We start from the raw sequence: 16,261 nt of genomic DNA, 5'->3' as shown, positions 1-16,261 counted from the left end.
TAAAAGTGGAACACAATTTCATTTTATTACTATTCCTAAAAAAAAAAAAAAAAAACAAAAAACAACAAAACAACAACAAAAAAATCTGTAACTGAGTCTTTTCAAGAAGAAATGTTTGCACTTCTGAAAATCATTTTGGCCTACATTTAAAAAAAAATAATAATAAATCCTTCCATAACACCAGTTGTAAATTCCCTGAGATCACAGCCTTCCAAAGATTTCTTAATGAAAATATTAGATTTCATTTTTATTTAGTGTATATGGAGACCTATTTTTCAAAATAGTATTAAACAAAAATATTTAATCATTGTGGAAAGCACATTTTTACTCATGTATAAAAAACAGTGAGACTGAAGCTTTTATAGGCAGAAAAGCAATATTCTGTGAGCTGTACAGTATAAACTGAATTTTATGTTTACAGAATTTAGCTTTAAACAGTGCAACAACTCTAGAATGTTATCTGTTATCTAGTATAGCCAATAATCATAGTAAAAATTACAAAATATTTCAAATACATTTGTTTTTTAGGTCCCACCTTCCCTCCCTTTTTTCTTTTAACCTATGCTGTACTTGCAAAACAGAAATTGCTGACTTACAGAAGAGTGGCTTTAGGTAAAAATAAATACTGAAATCTATTTAAGACATGGAAAGAAAGAGTATAGGAAATTAAGGGTGAGAATGTTTTGAAGCATCTATCAAGCAAGACAAGGAAAGATAACACAAAATAAAATGCCTTAAGTTCCTAGGATAAAGTAAACACAGGTTACTACAATAAGTAATTCTGAGGATAGTTACTGACATCATAGCAGCAATGTAATAAGACACTTATTACGTCAATATATACAATAAAAAACTCAGAGCTCCCTCTATATATTCTCATAGTGGTGTCACTGGAATGACTGAGATTTCAGATAGGACTAAAATGGCAGCAGGCACTGGAAAAGAAAATATAAAGTGCAAAACACTGAGATTCTCCTAAAGTAGCAACATTACTTGCACAGATGTGTTCAAGGGAATAACTTTTTTAAAATCAAAAAATAAAAATTCTATGTAGTTGACTTTGTACTTTCATCAAGTAACACTAGGAAAAGCACATGGAACATTATCAGTGCAAAATACTTTTTTATATATGTTTCAGATTAAATACAAACAGTGGTTACTGGTGAGCAATATAGGCTCCAACAACAAATGTCACAAGGAAGCACTACAACTCTCACTGTAGCTCAGAGAGTAAACTCTCATTACTTAAGAAGTTCAGACAAATAAGACCAAAATACAAACAAATCGACACTTTTTGTTTTGCCACTAAAATGTCACCTATGCCTCCAGTGATGAGAGAAAATGCATTAATCCAGAGCCATCTTAGAATTACTGTTGGTTGCTCTGGCAGACTTTAACAGTCATTTAAAGACTTGAGAAGAAAATTTATTCTTAAAACGAAGGTACAAAACCTGCACAGGAAGTATTAAAAATTTATTTATGACAAAGTTGCTCAGTAGAAGTCAACACTAAGTAGAAGCTACCAGTTCAAGGTTCAACAAATCTTAGGTTTGGTCTCAGTTTCCGTCTGAATGTCCCGTTATTCTAAAATTGTCCATTTTAAGCTTGCTAACACACTAAGTTAACTTATACCCAATCCTGTTACCTGGGAGAGATTAGAAAACAGGCCAGATGGTGCCTAATCATGCTGCACAAGTTTTGTAGACAAAGTATGCTTAACGAAATCATATAAGCGAACATCCCATTGTCACAGCAGACACATGGAAGCAGGCCACAGCATAAGAAAATAAGGCTAATGAGTTATGATGTAAATTCCAATTAAATAATAAACATTCACTTCTGATTAAATAATACAAATCAACTTCTGTCTGCACCTTTTAAAGTCAGTATAAATACTGTTTCAAATGTTAGCTACAAACAGGATTTGTGTACTTCAAGTCATCCTTTTTTCCCTCCAGAAAGGGTAAAGTCCATTAAAAAAAAAACAGCCCATACTGTACAGTAATATCTGTCCCTCTCATCAGAGTTCTAGTGGTACCAGTTCAGAAATATATCAGTCCTGCAGCAGACATTTATATGTATTTATCTCCAACAAGTTTGTTACGTGTTGTCCATGTGAACATAACATGCCCTTGTAAAAGATCCTGTTACTGCTCTACAGGTCTGGTAGGTGTAAGCATCACTCCAGGTTGATTCACTTTGCCTCTTCTGTAAGATACATCCATAAAATCCAAATCTGCAGCTACTGATTTTTTAACTTAACATTTCCACTGCTACAATATTTCTGTTTGTTTACATTCATTATCAGAATAGCTACCAAAGCCAATGCAACTGCTAGGCTTGGAGGGCCACAAGGACTGAACTCCTGTGCAATTCCAGAAAGGAGCGGGGCAATTATACGTCCCACTGATGTCACGGACTGTCCAACACCCAGGAGTGTACCGCTGGCCTCATTCCCACCGATGGTCAGTTCAAGATCAATGATGCAAGTACGACCTATAGTAGTTGAAAAGGCTAAGAAGGTAGAAGACAAAATGACCATCCATATGCTAAGCGCTGATGCATACAGCAGAATCAACGTGCAGGTAAAAGTGCTGGAGTGCAACAGAAGTCTGTAAGTGTTGTGCTGATACAGTCTTGTTATTGGTCCAAGCAGACAACCAGCCAGGACTCCGAGCGAACTGCTATAGCTCATTAGGTATCCAGAGAACAAGGGTTTCACCCCAAATCTCTCCTCCAAGGCCAGACTAAAATTGCTATGGTACAGCAGTATAGTGACAGACATCAGTAACCGCACTAAAAATATATCCCACAAGTCAGAACATGCAATTTCTTTAATCCTCTTCAGCACTGTCACAATTTGGACCCACGGAGACTGGAAAGGACTATCAATGGCCACAGTTCCATTAGTAACTGATTTCAACTGCAGGTCAGAATTTGGTTTTGCTGTGATACTGTCTGTCCTTTTCTTCCCTTGTTTGTTTTTCCCATTGCCAGTGTTTTCTTCACTCCAGGGTAACATCCAGACAAGACCTAAATAGATCAAAAAATTAGTTGATTTTATTAAATTGCATTAATTTTATGGTCTGACATTAGTCTGATGGTAAGTTTACTGTTAGTGTAAAAAAATAAAATAAATAAATGACTTCAACAATCATTTCACCTTAAAAATTACAAAGATTATGTCTAGTATTATTCACAGTTCAATTTTAAACGTGGTAAAATGAATTGAAGGACTGAAAACACAAACACCCTCACAACATAGTAATCTAAAGACTGAAGCCAAAATTCTGATTTCCAGTTGCCATCTTTGGGCACATACAAAGCTCCCATTCCTGTGTCTGACTATAAAGGCAATGTAATGGAGAAGCAACTAAAGTTAACTGTTTTAAAATTCCTGCTCTTCCACACAGGCTCAAATTCAAAGGGTACTATTAATATACAGAACATGTGTGCCATAAATAGTAAAAGCAACCGTGAATTCCAGGTGTGACAAATGACAAAAACATACAAGAGCAGGGAGTGAAGGAACACAAAATGCAAAATGTGACAAAACTTACCAGCATTCAGAAGGAAGATAGAAGCACAGATGAAAGACGTTTGATAGAAGCCATCTTTCAACTCTGTAAGGTAGCCACCAACAACAGGTCCCAGAATGAAGCCCACACTGGAGGCTGCATTGAAACGCCCCATTACTAAAGGGCGGTCTCTCTCAGAAACCAAATCAGAAAGCAGGGCTTTAGAGATAGAGAGCGTGTGTTTGAAAATACCTGCAACATAATATTAAAAAAATGTGTATTGCTTAATTCATAAAATTAAAAATTCCAGACACTATCTTAAGTATCAGTATTAAAAATATGTATTATTTATATTTTTAATATTCCACAAACAGAAAAATTCTTCAATGCTAGAGCTATACAGTGTGTTGAGCCATGACCATCATCCCGGCTGTTCAAGGATTTGGACCTAAGAATCAAAACTATTCAGATAACCGAGTTAATGAAGTGCTCCTCAACCTACCGGAAGAATAATAAAAAGTAAATGAGCTAACTGCTGGAGCACACTAAGAATAACACAATCTCTAAAACAGGATCACATGGATGGGTAAAGGTGGAGCAGAAATGGCTTTTCTCTTTATAGACATAGCTCAGTAACAACTTTGCTGAGTACGGAGATTTCCAGGACTGTAATGCACCAAACTCATATTAGAGACTGATGAGTGGCAAAAGAAGAGCACAGAAGTGCAAGCATGCTGCAGGAATACTAACGATACAATCTTTTAAGTTCCTTCACTCTGACTAGAACCACTCTGACCATCTATCACAGGCACAGTGCTGTTAGTATTAAAAAGTATTACTTCTACTGAGTAATCATTTGATCATTAGCAAATTTTCTTTAAATTAAGAAACAATACAAGGAGTTCCTAAATTGGGACCATAGGGCACAAAAGTGCCCATCAGTAGAAGTGTTCATAGTAACAGCAATGTACATCAGAACATGTACAATAGTTGTTCAGCTAGCATAAAAATTCTTTTATGAACCTTGCTACAAACCTAGCTTACGTGCAGCAAAAACACATGCTTTTGCACATAAATATTCTACTGAAGCACTGAACTAAAATTTCAGCCAGATTTTGTAGTATCACTTAAAAGAATGTTTTCAGCATAAAACCAAAACAGAACAACAACAACAAAAAATAATGTACAAATCATTCGATTCTGCATTGCAAGATTTCATCAGTGACCAGGTATATTGGGTACCCCTAAGGACTAACCTTACAACAGTTGCTTTCAAGGAATTGCTGCATTACTATTCTCATAAAACTCAGCCACTAAAAGTGGCATAAAACTTGTGACAGTTTCATTTGAACAGTTGACATTTCAAATTATTTTCAGAAAAATCATGAGAATTAATTTGTAGAGGTGCTTCCATTAGCAGGGTTCAGCTGGTGCTGTTGGATGATGCTGCGTAGTTACCCACATGCCACCACTTCTCTAGCAGCAATTCTCAAGCTGAAAGTACAGAGAATTTAAACTGCAGAATGCCAAGTGCTTACTCACCTACAGGGACTCTAGAAAAGGCAAACAGGTACACAGTGGTGGACATTCCAAGAATGAAGTAACCCAGTGCACTGAGAAGAATGCATGTAAGCAGGGAATACCGTCTTCCTACTATATCACTCCAGCAGCCCTTCACAAAGAAGGAATTAAAGAACATTTTATAACATTTAACTAGATACAACGCACAATCAGTATGCCTAAATTAAACTGAGAAAAGAATTAAAAGGACTGTCAGTGAAAGCTTAATAAGCTTATTACACAAGTTTCCTAAGTGCTTTTAAGTCTGGAAGTGACAGGAGTTCTGTCCTGCTGGCAGTGCAGCAGCTGAAACTATGATTCTATTTAATGTCATGTATAAAGCCTTAAAAAATACATTCTTTTTAAAAATACAATCCTGCAATAAACACCCTCAAATACTACTGATGCTGGCCCTCTGAAAATGTCATCACAACCAACCACAAATATTTGGTTGCAACAATGGTTGCTATGGAATAGACATTTGCTGATGAGCATCCTAAAACAGATGGCATTAAGGTAGGAGTTTGTCACCTGAGAGAGGAAAAGTAGGAAGTAATTACGAGAAGGTCAAACAGTAAACTTATACACAGTATATTTATAAATCAGCTTGTTTCCAAACAGGAAGAAGGTTTTTAAGAAAGTAGGTAGTGGTCTTGCAGTTCAAAGAAAATGCCACAAAATTACAGAAGCAAGTTATCCCAGGTGGCCTGCATAACAAACTCTCAAACGGTTTTTCATAAGATGCTCAAAATCTGGTCTCTTGAGAACTATGAGGTACCAGGGTAATAATATTAAAGGTGTTCCTGGTTAAATGCATGGATCTAAGGTATTAGTAGGTAAAGTGTGTGTTCAGCAAGTTTGGACTTGACAAATCTTAGAACTCTTTTTCAGTCAGGATACAAGCAAAAAAATGAAAACAATAACAACACACAAACAGAAAACTAAACAAAGCTCAAAGACACATTGCATTGAGTATAGGCCATATGACAGATTACGAGACACTGCTTATGAAGCAGGGAAAGCAAGCTCTAGGTAACAGGATTATGAAGAGCTGACTCATGAGACTACTTTTTAGAAAGGCTGCTGCACTGAAGAAAACTGCTTTACTAACACCAATGTTGAAGACAACCCTGCGTGATTAAGATGTGGCGTGTGACTGACACCAAACCTGAATTCTAGCTTCGGTCTAAAGACTTCATTCTATTTAGAAACGTTCTGAAGGATCTAGGTATTTGCTTTAAGTGAAACAAAAAGGCAAAAAAAACATAGTTCTGTCAAACCCAAAATGCTTACATGAACACTATAAACACTTTCAATATTTCAAGAAATGTTATTATTAACCTAATTCTCTTTTTTCCATAAAATCCATAGAAATACCAATGTACTTTAAAAAGCAGTGTTAGAACTCACCACAAATGTGCTGGAAAATAGCTGCATTATACCATAGAGAGACCCTAAAACAAACAAGTAAAATACCAACAGGAAAAATTATTATTATTATTTTATGAAAAGTGCACAAAATCTTAAATGAGGAAACATGAGAAAGATTCTAGGAATAATTTACTGAAAGAAGAGGGAACAGAACAAACCAAGGATGAAGTTTAGACCGCAAGGAAAATAGTTTCAGGAGTGAAAAAGTAACTGCTGATCAAACTCACAAAGCTATGTAATGTAGAAGGATGTTGCTTTGCATGGTGTATTAAGCAAAGGAGATCTTGGCATTTATAACTCCTTTCTCAGAATCAGGAGAGGATTTCATTACTGGAAGGCTGTAATTACTTTCCACTTGGCACTTCAACCTATTCCAAGGTACCACAGAAGCCCTGAAGAAACCACAGACCCTACTCTTTCATTTTAGAGGCTGAGTTTAGCGCAGTTAGTGACAGAAGAGAAGCAGCAAAGAAAAGCACAGAGAAACATCTGCCAAATTCTTTCTTTTACAAGAATACACCTCAAAATCTATTTTTTTAAAGCTTAAATCAAAGCAGACTGTTGAAATGCAAACATATTTTTGATGGACTGCTGCTTAAAATAATATTGCCACCTCAGAGCAGAAATAAATCATTTCACAAAAAGTGCTTTCATCCAAAATAAAATAAATAAATAAATAAATCAGGTTAATAAAAATAATAATAACAAAACCCAAGTTAACCACACATGGCTATGAAGAATATCACACTTGTATCATAGCAAAACCATAATCAGTACCATAATATATAAATAAGAACCTTAGAACCATGGAACTTCATCTTACCAGTTAATTTTTAACATACAACTCCGAAACTTCAGAGTTTACTTGTAAATATTACTTAAAGATATATATATATATATATATATATATATATATATTTTTTTTTTTATCAAAAGGCAGCTGCAAGGAATTTAATCAAATGGGAAGCAATCAGGGGCATTGGAAAGCTTGTGAGAACCACCTGTAGGAATACTGTTTGGAAAGCCTGCAAACAACAGAAGTAAAAGCTACAGCTCTGGATCCCAACGTTGCTGAGCTGTGAATTCTTGGATGCTGGAAAAGCACATGTATTATTATTCTTATTTGTATATGTACAGTATATGTATTATTATTATAATAATATCAAGTATTATTGCAAGACTTCCTTATTCTTGCCAAGAACGCACTTTCCCAGGACTCTGCTTTAGGCTACTGACAGGAGGTTGGACAGGTCTCTGGATCTAACACAGCATGATTTTCCTTACATTTTTATTTGGAATTTGTCATTACTTTTTATCATGCTACTAGCAAGGAAGAATTGTGCTTCAATGTCCAATTTGCAGGTAAATTCTTTGGTAAATCAATGGAGTACTGCAACTCACCTATTATTCCAGCAACTGTAGGACTTGCTCCTAGAGATTTGATATGAAGGTTCATTAAAGGAACAACCATACTCACACCAAATAAATCCTGAAAAGAAGGCAGGAAAAGTTTTAGGAAGTGATCACTTCTACAGAGATGGTAGCAACCTGGCTTAACAACAGTCAGTCATTAATTCAAAATGATTTCTGCATTAGTACAAGATTAAAAAAAAAAAAAGTTTTCATGTCTAATGTGGTATGTCATAACCTCTGCAGCATACCCTGTATGTACAAATTTATAAACACAGAAGCTGAAAGCTACAGGATTGCCTCACACAGTAGTGAAAACTATGAAAACATCAGTACTTTCCCCTCTCCAGATATAAACATTCTGAAGATACATATATAAACATTACATTTTAATATATGCTATGGGAATATTTACCTGTTTAACAAGAAAAGTACTTGGCACTAGTATTTTAAATTCAAAGTGGTCTGTCATTTCAGTTGCCTAAATACTTTTTACTTGCACAGAGGGAGTGGATTTAGAAAACCTACAGTACTGTAACTCTCAGCCAGGATGGGGCAGAAGCTAAAACAGATCTGAGTCTACCCAAACACTCTATTTCTGTATAACTGAAGAAATGTAAAGGCAAAAACATTAAAAAAACACGTAGAACAAAGCATAAGCAGAAAACTTCTTGTAAGAGGAGGGCAAAGGACATTGCCCATTCTGAATGGTACAAGGATTTCCTACTCAGTCCTTTTGACTTTTTATCTTTTGTTAAGCTAACCACATTAACCCAGTAGTTCATTCACTATACGCTGTTGGTACGAGTCTTTTATCAGAGCTGAACCTTACAAAGGAGAGCTACTGAAGCAAGATCACCTTTTATCACTGACTGCTGAAGCTGAAGTAGACTAGCTGTTCATAGTATGCCCACAGTCAGAATAACTGCAACAATGAATGCCACTGAATAAATTCCAACAGTCTGTCATTAAGTCTCTTATGGTTGCAACTAAGACTTAAAAAGTTAAAACAGCCCACATGACTTACAAACATCATCAGTAAAACCGTATTAGGGCTCAAAAAGCTATTCCAAGCACTAGTTTATAGAACCATGGAAAAATAGAATCATCCCCTTGGAAGGGACCTCAGGAGGTTTCTAGTCCAGTCCCCAGCAGGGCCAGCTTTGAAGTCAGACCTGGTAACTCATGGCTTTAACCAGTCATGCCTTGAAAAGCTCCAAGGACAGAGACTGTACAACTTCTCTGATGACCTGTCCTGCTGTTTGACTATCGTCATGGTAAAAAAAGGCTTTCCTGAAATTAAAATGAGAGGTTCTGACTGCATACAGGACTTGTGTCCCTCTTACTCTTGCCATGCACCACCCTGTGGAGTCTGGGTCCTTCTTCTTGTACCTCCTTTCTGGTACAGGAAAGGCTGCTGCCAGGTTCCTCCTCAGCCTCTCCTCACAGGGCAAGTGTTCCACCTCTCCAGCCATCCTGGTGGCCCAGGAAGCTCACTCCAACCTGGACACAATATTTTAAATGCATTCTCGCAAGTACTGAGTGAAGTAACATCACTTCTTTGTTCACATAGCCCAGGATGCTGCTGACTGCCTGTCTACCAGGGCACACTGCTAGCTTATATTCAGCTCACTTCCTCCCACCAGGGCCTTATCAGAAGAGCTACTCCCCTGCTTGTGTATTTGGAAGGGGTTATTTCTTGACAATTACAAGACAGCAGTTGTCCTCATTCAGTTGCATAAGGCTACTGTCAGCTCATCTATCCAACTTGCCCAGTTCCCCCCTAGATAGCTCCCCTGCCTTAAACTGCACCCCCTACTTAGATGTCATCCGCAAACATGAAGAGAGTGCAGTCTGCCACCTCGTCGAGGTCAGGGATGAAGATATTGAAAAGTTCAGGCCTCGGAATGCACCCTGGTAGTATTCAACTTGTCACAGGCAAGCAAGTTGGGCAAGACCCATTGACCGCTATTCTTTAATAACTGGTTATTTTGTCATTTCGCTTATAACATCTCATGTCAAACGGCAACAATATTGCATTTGCTTGGTTACAGGACTTGCATAACCGGTGACAGCTCTTTATTTCACCACACTCCACACCATTAGAATTGCACTCATTTTTTGCTTGGTGGCAGTGCGTACTCAAAGCTTCGTGTCAGCAAGGTATGAGTTAAAAAGGTATTATATTAAATTGTCCTGTTTCCCAAGACTTGTAAAATACAGAACACAAACTGTTTTTCCACTGTAATTTTTTTCTTTAAAAAAAGAGACGGTTTTTGAGTTTATAATGAGCACTACAATAAGTTCAAGGAAGCAAAGAACAGCTCTGATATATATAAAACAAGACTTAATTTTAATGGCGATACGCCATTATTCTGCTGCATTCACTGGATGCAACCCATACCAGGGCAGGCCACATGACTGATCACAGTGGAAAAACAGCCCAGCTGCTACAGACCACTGCTACAGCAAATGTTTTAACTCCAGAAAGCAGCTGAGCAACGTGGCAACCTCGCCTGCAGCGCAAGGGGGGGACCCAACACCACCTCAGGCCCGACCGCAGGCTCGGTGGGAGCACCGGGGGCTCTGACCGGGTGTCCGAGGAAAGAGAAAAGGAGATAGAAACCCAATTCCTGATTAACCTCGGGCTTTGGAGCGCCTCCCAAGCAGCTGAGGGACCCTCACGGGCAGGCGCCCTCTGCCACCACCACCACCACGAGCACCGCCCCGGCAGAGGTCCCCAGAGCCGCGGGGCGGGGAGGGCTTCACCTCCCCTCACCCGGCACAGCCCCCCGCCACCGCTTACCAGGAAGCCCACCGCGTAAAGGCACCGCACGAAGCGGGCGCTCGCCCCCGGGCTGGCCTCGGCTCCCCGGCCTCCATCTTCCGCCATGGGGCCGGCGGCTGCCCCTGGCCCCGCTGCGGCCGCGATGGGCGTGCGCAGAGCCGCCGGGCGGCCGCAAAATGGCGGCGGCGGGGACTCAGGCAGGCAGGGCAGCCCTCGCAGTGCAGCCGTGTAGACCTTGGCGGTTCTTTATTTCTTGTTTTAGCGAATTTTTATATTCGTGCTTCCTCTCCTCCAGGCGAAGAAATCGGGGCTCCTCCAGTTTTTGGAGGTGTTCGGAGTCCCGGGCTTTCCCTCGTCACCTGCAGGAATTTGCCCTTTCTGCCTCTCTCTGCGTGTTTGCAGAGAGTTTCGCAATGTGTCAGTGTCACCCCAGGAAAGTAGAAACGCCTTGATAGGGTGGAGGAGAGGAGGTGATATTTCTTTGGAGATCATATTCCTTTTTTGCTTTTGGGGCATTATTTCTGCTTCCAGCAGCATGGTGATGGTCCCCCACACAGTACACTTGGCCACTGTAGGAAGACAACTTTTAAACCCGTACACCTCTGGTTCTGCCTCCCTCATGGGGAAGTGTCCCTGTTCTACTACCACTGGTGTGGTGATGTTTGGCTCTCACTGGGCTAAATCTGCTCACTTCAAGTGTTTCTGATGGCAAAGTGCTTTCCTGCCATGCTGCGTGCAAACTGGCTGGAGATTGTGACACAGCCAGAGGAGATGGTCATCCTAGTTTCTTCTTAGTGTGTCCCTAGTTGTGCTGCATTTTTCCTAATGACTCGTGGAAGAACTCTACAAGTCAAAGCAAATGAGTTATATAGTAGGTATGTGGTTTATTTCGGCACCGGGCACAAGCGGGATAGCTCCCAAAGACATGCGCAGCCTAACACAGCAACTTGCTTTGGTTATATGCAGTAAAAAGTTACATATGCATGCAGTTTCCTAATACAGCTATACATGTTCACAACCTATCCCTGGTTTGTATTAAAATTAGCTTCAAGAAGTCATTTCTATGAACTCCTCCTGTCTGCACTTGTTCAGTGCCTTCTGTTGGTGGTCACTGGGGGGGCTGTGGGGATAAAGGCTGCTAACTCCTCTTCATCACTACTAGTTGACCCCCTCCCCTTCCTTTGTACAGACTCAGCTGCTCCTTGGTTCTTGTCCAAACAACAAGGTCAGTCTCAGCTGGTTTTTGAGACAGGTTCCCCATTTTGTCAGGAAACATCCTCTGTGAGGGGCCCCAACACTCCTTGTTTCAGTTAATTTGCACAGCAATAAGCAAAGACACTCAGCAATATCTATTTTAATGCAATTAAGTGAGCCCCCATTCTTCCATTCCTGGCTTTAATAATAATGATTGTTTTATTTAGAAATCTTTAATGCGATTAAGCAAGCCCCCATTCTTTTATCCATGGCTTCACTAAAGTCAGAGATACCTAAAAATCTGGACCACTACTCTATTTTAAAGGTATTTGCATGCAAAGAAGTAAAACATTCTTAAATCTCCAAGAAACATAGAAGTGATTATCACATGCAAAATATCGTTCTATTGGAGGCAGCAGAGATTGTTTGTATAGCTGCTGATCTACAAAAGGAGCACAGTTTTAAATGTTAAATATATAATAATAATACAAAAACAAGAGTACTGATTTATGAAACAGGACATTTTAAAATTTGTTTTTCATTAATAGTAAGAACAAGCTTTTGAAAAACAATGGTGATATTTTAAACAGTGCCTGTTCATAAAAGTTTGAGAATGTCACTTATTAATTAATTAATGGGATAACTTCAGATAACTTCGGCTCTGTGTTCATGTTTTAAGAAGAAATAAATACCACAGGGTCGAGGGTCTTCAACAGAGTTAGTTCATGAAACAGGAGAACGGAATGTCATTTTCCTCATGGTTCTGAAGAATTAAGCTACCAAAAAAAAAAAAAAAAGGCTGGAAGGCAAGAAATATTCTTAAATATGCAGCTTATTTATAAGATACCAAAAAGGATAGCCTTGTGTATGCATAGGGACAAAGATGCTATCAGTCTCTCAGATAACTCGGTTATTCAATATCCCAGTGGCAGTAATATTTTATAGTTGGCTTAACCAATGCTCCTTATTAATTTAGCTCTCTAAGGCTATTCATTTACTTTGAATAACAAGTCCTCTCAGAATAATGATTCTTTTAAAATTTTGGGTGTAGCGTTGATGGGGATCACAGTTACATACAGTTGGTCTGAAATGGAACAAAATGATTAGAGGATATTGAAATATTAGAGTATCATGGGAATTGACACTACACTGTGTCTTCTTAATATTTCACTAATTTTGGTCATTTTAATTTTGATAGAAGAAATGGAAAAAGCCTGAAGTTTTTTTAAGGGAAAATATTAAAGAGGTGTATGATTACAAGATGTTGCAAGGATTTAGATAATATTCCAGAGTTATAAGACAGTACAAGGGTTTAGATAATGTGAAGATCCAAACAATCATAATGGGGACAAAATATTGTTGGCAGCCATGAATTCCTTAATAGTAAGAAGTGTTTCTTAGTTTTGTGTACTATTTTCATCTATTCCCATCTATGCAGATTGGCTTGTAAAGCAGACAAAAAACAAAGTTTTTGGTTGCTCCAATAGCATTTTCAGTGCCAACTGTTCATGGAGGAAAAAAAACAAAAAACAAACAAAAAAAACCAGCAACAAATGCTGGTATCTGTTCCTTTAACAGGTTTTTTATTGTTTCTGCACTGGCAAAACTCGATCAGGTTATTAATATATATATATATATATATATGCATCTGTCTGTTTTTACATAATGTGTAAGGAAAGGGCATTAATGTATAATATCATTGAAAAGATCTCTGTTACCTTTGAATTGAAGGTAGATGGTTCCCGCTACTTCAGAACATCCCATTCAGGTTCCATCATTGCAATTACAAAATTTAAGATAAAGGATCCCAAATAAAGAATGGTATGACTGCTAAGCGACTTGACTAGCACAGAATTAAAGGAATAAAATATAATGACCTTTTATCTCAATCTGAAGGAAAATAGAACCAGTCTAATTTGATATCTTTTGAGGGCAGAATTGCATAGTTGGTTTATACTGCCAATATTGTACACTTACATTACTGTAAGATATTTGTCTTTCTACTGGATGGTTCTTTGATTAAAACAGTAGAACAATACATGCCCAGAAATGGTCATCAGGATGTGGATTCAGAATTTTTAGATACCCCTCCGGACTGTAATTGTGAATGAAGAATCTCCTCTGAGGAAAAGGTGCGTCTAGATGGGTCCTCTCATTTCTTACCCTTTTTTCATGACCTGGAAGAAACTATAGTATCAAAATTATTGATGCTATGGGCAACGCAGTGACCAGGAAAATTATGCATACCACTGGTACAATACAATCTGAGTACTCAGCTTTCATGATATTTTAGTATTCTAAATATAAAGACAGCTATAAACAAAGCATGAGGGCCACGCTCAGGGGGTGCATATCTCTGTTGTGGCAGCCAGTGATTATGAAATAAACTTGGTAGTCATGTTAAATAATCAGGAAGAATAAGTTTTTATTACTATTCTGTAACCAAAAGAAACTAACTCCATCTTCTGATAATAAATAGAGGAATTTCAAGTAAAAAAAAAAGCAGAAAACTATTCCTTCTGTATCTATTTTTTGATATAAATTCTAATGCAACATTCTGTCTAGTTCTGCTGTCGTAATTGAAGGACAATGTTCAATAATGGGAGAGGGTCCAAAAAAGAGCCTTTAATGGCAGGAAGAAGTATCTTACTGTGTCAGTTTGTCAGATATCTGACCCTCCTAAGGCTTGCCTCCTGAACTGTTCTTGCCTCATATATATGGGAGAAGTAATCTGGGAGGATGTCTGAGGTTCAGTTTGCTAATGAGTTGAAGGGATGAGGGATCTGCAACCCTTTATTAAAAATATCTCCTGTGGCAAATGCTTAGTGTCACCTGCCAAGGAAGAGGTTGAGGCAGTCAGCACTTGTCCTTCCTCAGCCAGCGCCAAGGAAGGCTATGTGTGCTCCACGCCAAGACAAAGTCAAAGCTCTGATGGAAGTCATCTGAAATTTAACAAAGTTGTGAAAAAAAAAAGATCTTTTCATTCCTTCAACAAGGGAGAAAATTTTAAACCTTATAAATTCTCAAATACAGTTCTTAAAGCCATTTTGTAAGACAGATCTAAGACAACTACAGAAACTTATTGCAGTAAATGGAACATATTCGTGAATTTCTGCATTACAAACGGGAAAGGTCAAGACCCCCAAATGTACCATTTGTCACCAAGTTTAGCAAATCTAACAATGACTTATTTCATTCTGGTTTACAGTTTCAAATCATTAGGGTAACATCTAACAGTCATTTCAACTTCTCATATACAAATTAGGCCAGTAGAAAGAGTTACAATCCAGTGGTCCAGAACTTTTTAAGAGGAACTGTAAAAGAACTTGAATTTGGAAGCTGCTGATAATATTCGAGGCATATAAAGTGTAATCTTTCCAAAAAGATGTGCAGATTTAAGGAATATGGAAAGAAATCTTTTAATTGACTCCTCCCTCAAAGCTATAAATGCTGGTGGGCAAGACAGAGTGACTTAGAAAGCATTTCTAAAAATCTTGTTAAAGGAAGAAATTGTTTCAGCCATTGGGCCTCTATCCCCTTCTGCAGTTTTCTGTGGCAGCACAACTAAAACTGCATAGCTTTCCATGTTTCTTTCAGTTAATGATTATCAGATAAAATAAATACGTCAGGTTTAGGTGGTATTGATCCTGCTCTATTGCAGAGGATTGCCCAGACAAGTCCTATTGACTTCAGTCCATTTCCCACACCCGCATTTCCTGTCATAGTACAATATTCACCCCTCCCCAGCCTAAAAAAAAAAACAACAAAAAAAAAAAAAAAAAAAAAAAAACTGAGAAGAGTACTTCTTGAAGAGTACAGAAAGGGCTGAAGGCTGGTTCCTTAGGCTTCCTGAGTAAAATCCTAAAATATGTACCAAAAAGCATCTGTGCAGTACATGGGAGGAGTTAGTGCCTCAGACTGAGTTTCATAACAGATTTTTGCTGTGAAAGGGCCCATATAAAACAGCAACAGAAATGTTGAGGAGAGGTGCAGCTCTTAATTTCTGGCCATTTCTGTGCTGCAAGCACATAACTGTTTCCATGGGAAACTTCCTCGAAAACCTCCTAAAATTAAGCAACTCATTTATGTGAAAAATGCACTCAGGGGTAAGGTATTCCATTAAAACACTGTGGGAAACAGTAATGCTTCCCTCGCTTTCCTATCCATTTAAGAAAATTTAAGAGCACTCAGGTATGAGTGGGGAACCCAGATGCATCTTCTTGTACCTTTGATGTTTCTAGTTATCTTGTCCACCGTGGATTTATCACAATTTGAGTCAGTGTTATGACTCAATTAAGAAGTGTCCTACTTTCCCATATTTAAAGTACTTATCCACTGTAGATGTAATGTATAATATATT

General features: G+C 38.2%; 1 protein-coding gene across 1 annotated transcript; it reads right to left on the bottom strand.

The window, feature by feature from the left end:
• MFSD9 (major facilitator superfamily domain containing 9) lies at positions 1–11,067 on the bottom strand. The gene is made up of 6 exons (XM_068679954.1): positions 10,726–11,067; positions 7,911–7,998; positions 6,489–6,532; positions 5,061–5,190; positions 3,561–3,770; positions 1–3,033 (listed from the first exon to the last, which is right to left on the bottom strand). Exons 1-6 carry the CDS (start codon positions 10,810–10,812, stop codon positions 2,243–2,245), a joined length of 1,350 nt encoding a protein of 449 aa, XP_068536055.1. The 5' UTR covers positions 10,813–11,067; the 3' UTR covers positions 1–2,242.
• Positions 11,068–16,261: the final 5,194 nt, after the last annotated feature.

Source organism: Anas acuta, chromosome 1 (assembly GCF_963932015.1).
Source record: "Anas acuta chromosome 1, bAnaAcu1.1, whole genome shotgun sequence".
NCBI lineage: Eukaryota > Metazoa > Chordata > Aves > Anseriformes > Anatidae > Anas > Anas acuta.
Note: the sequence above shows the minus strand (reverse complement) of the source record. Positions and strands in the feature narration are given on the sequence as shown.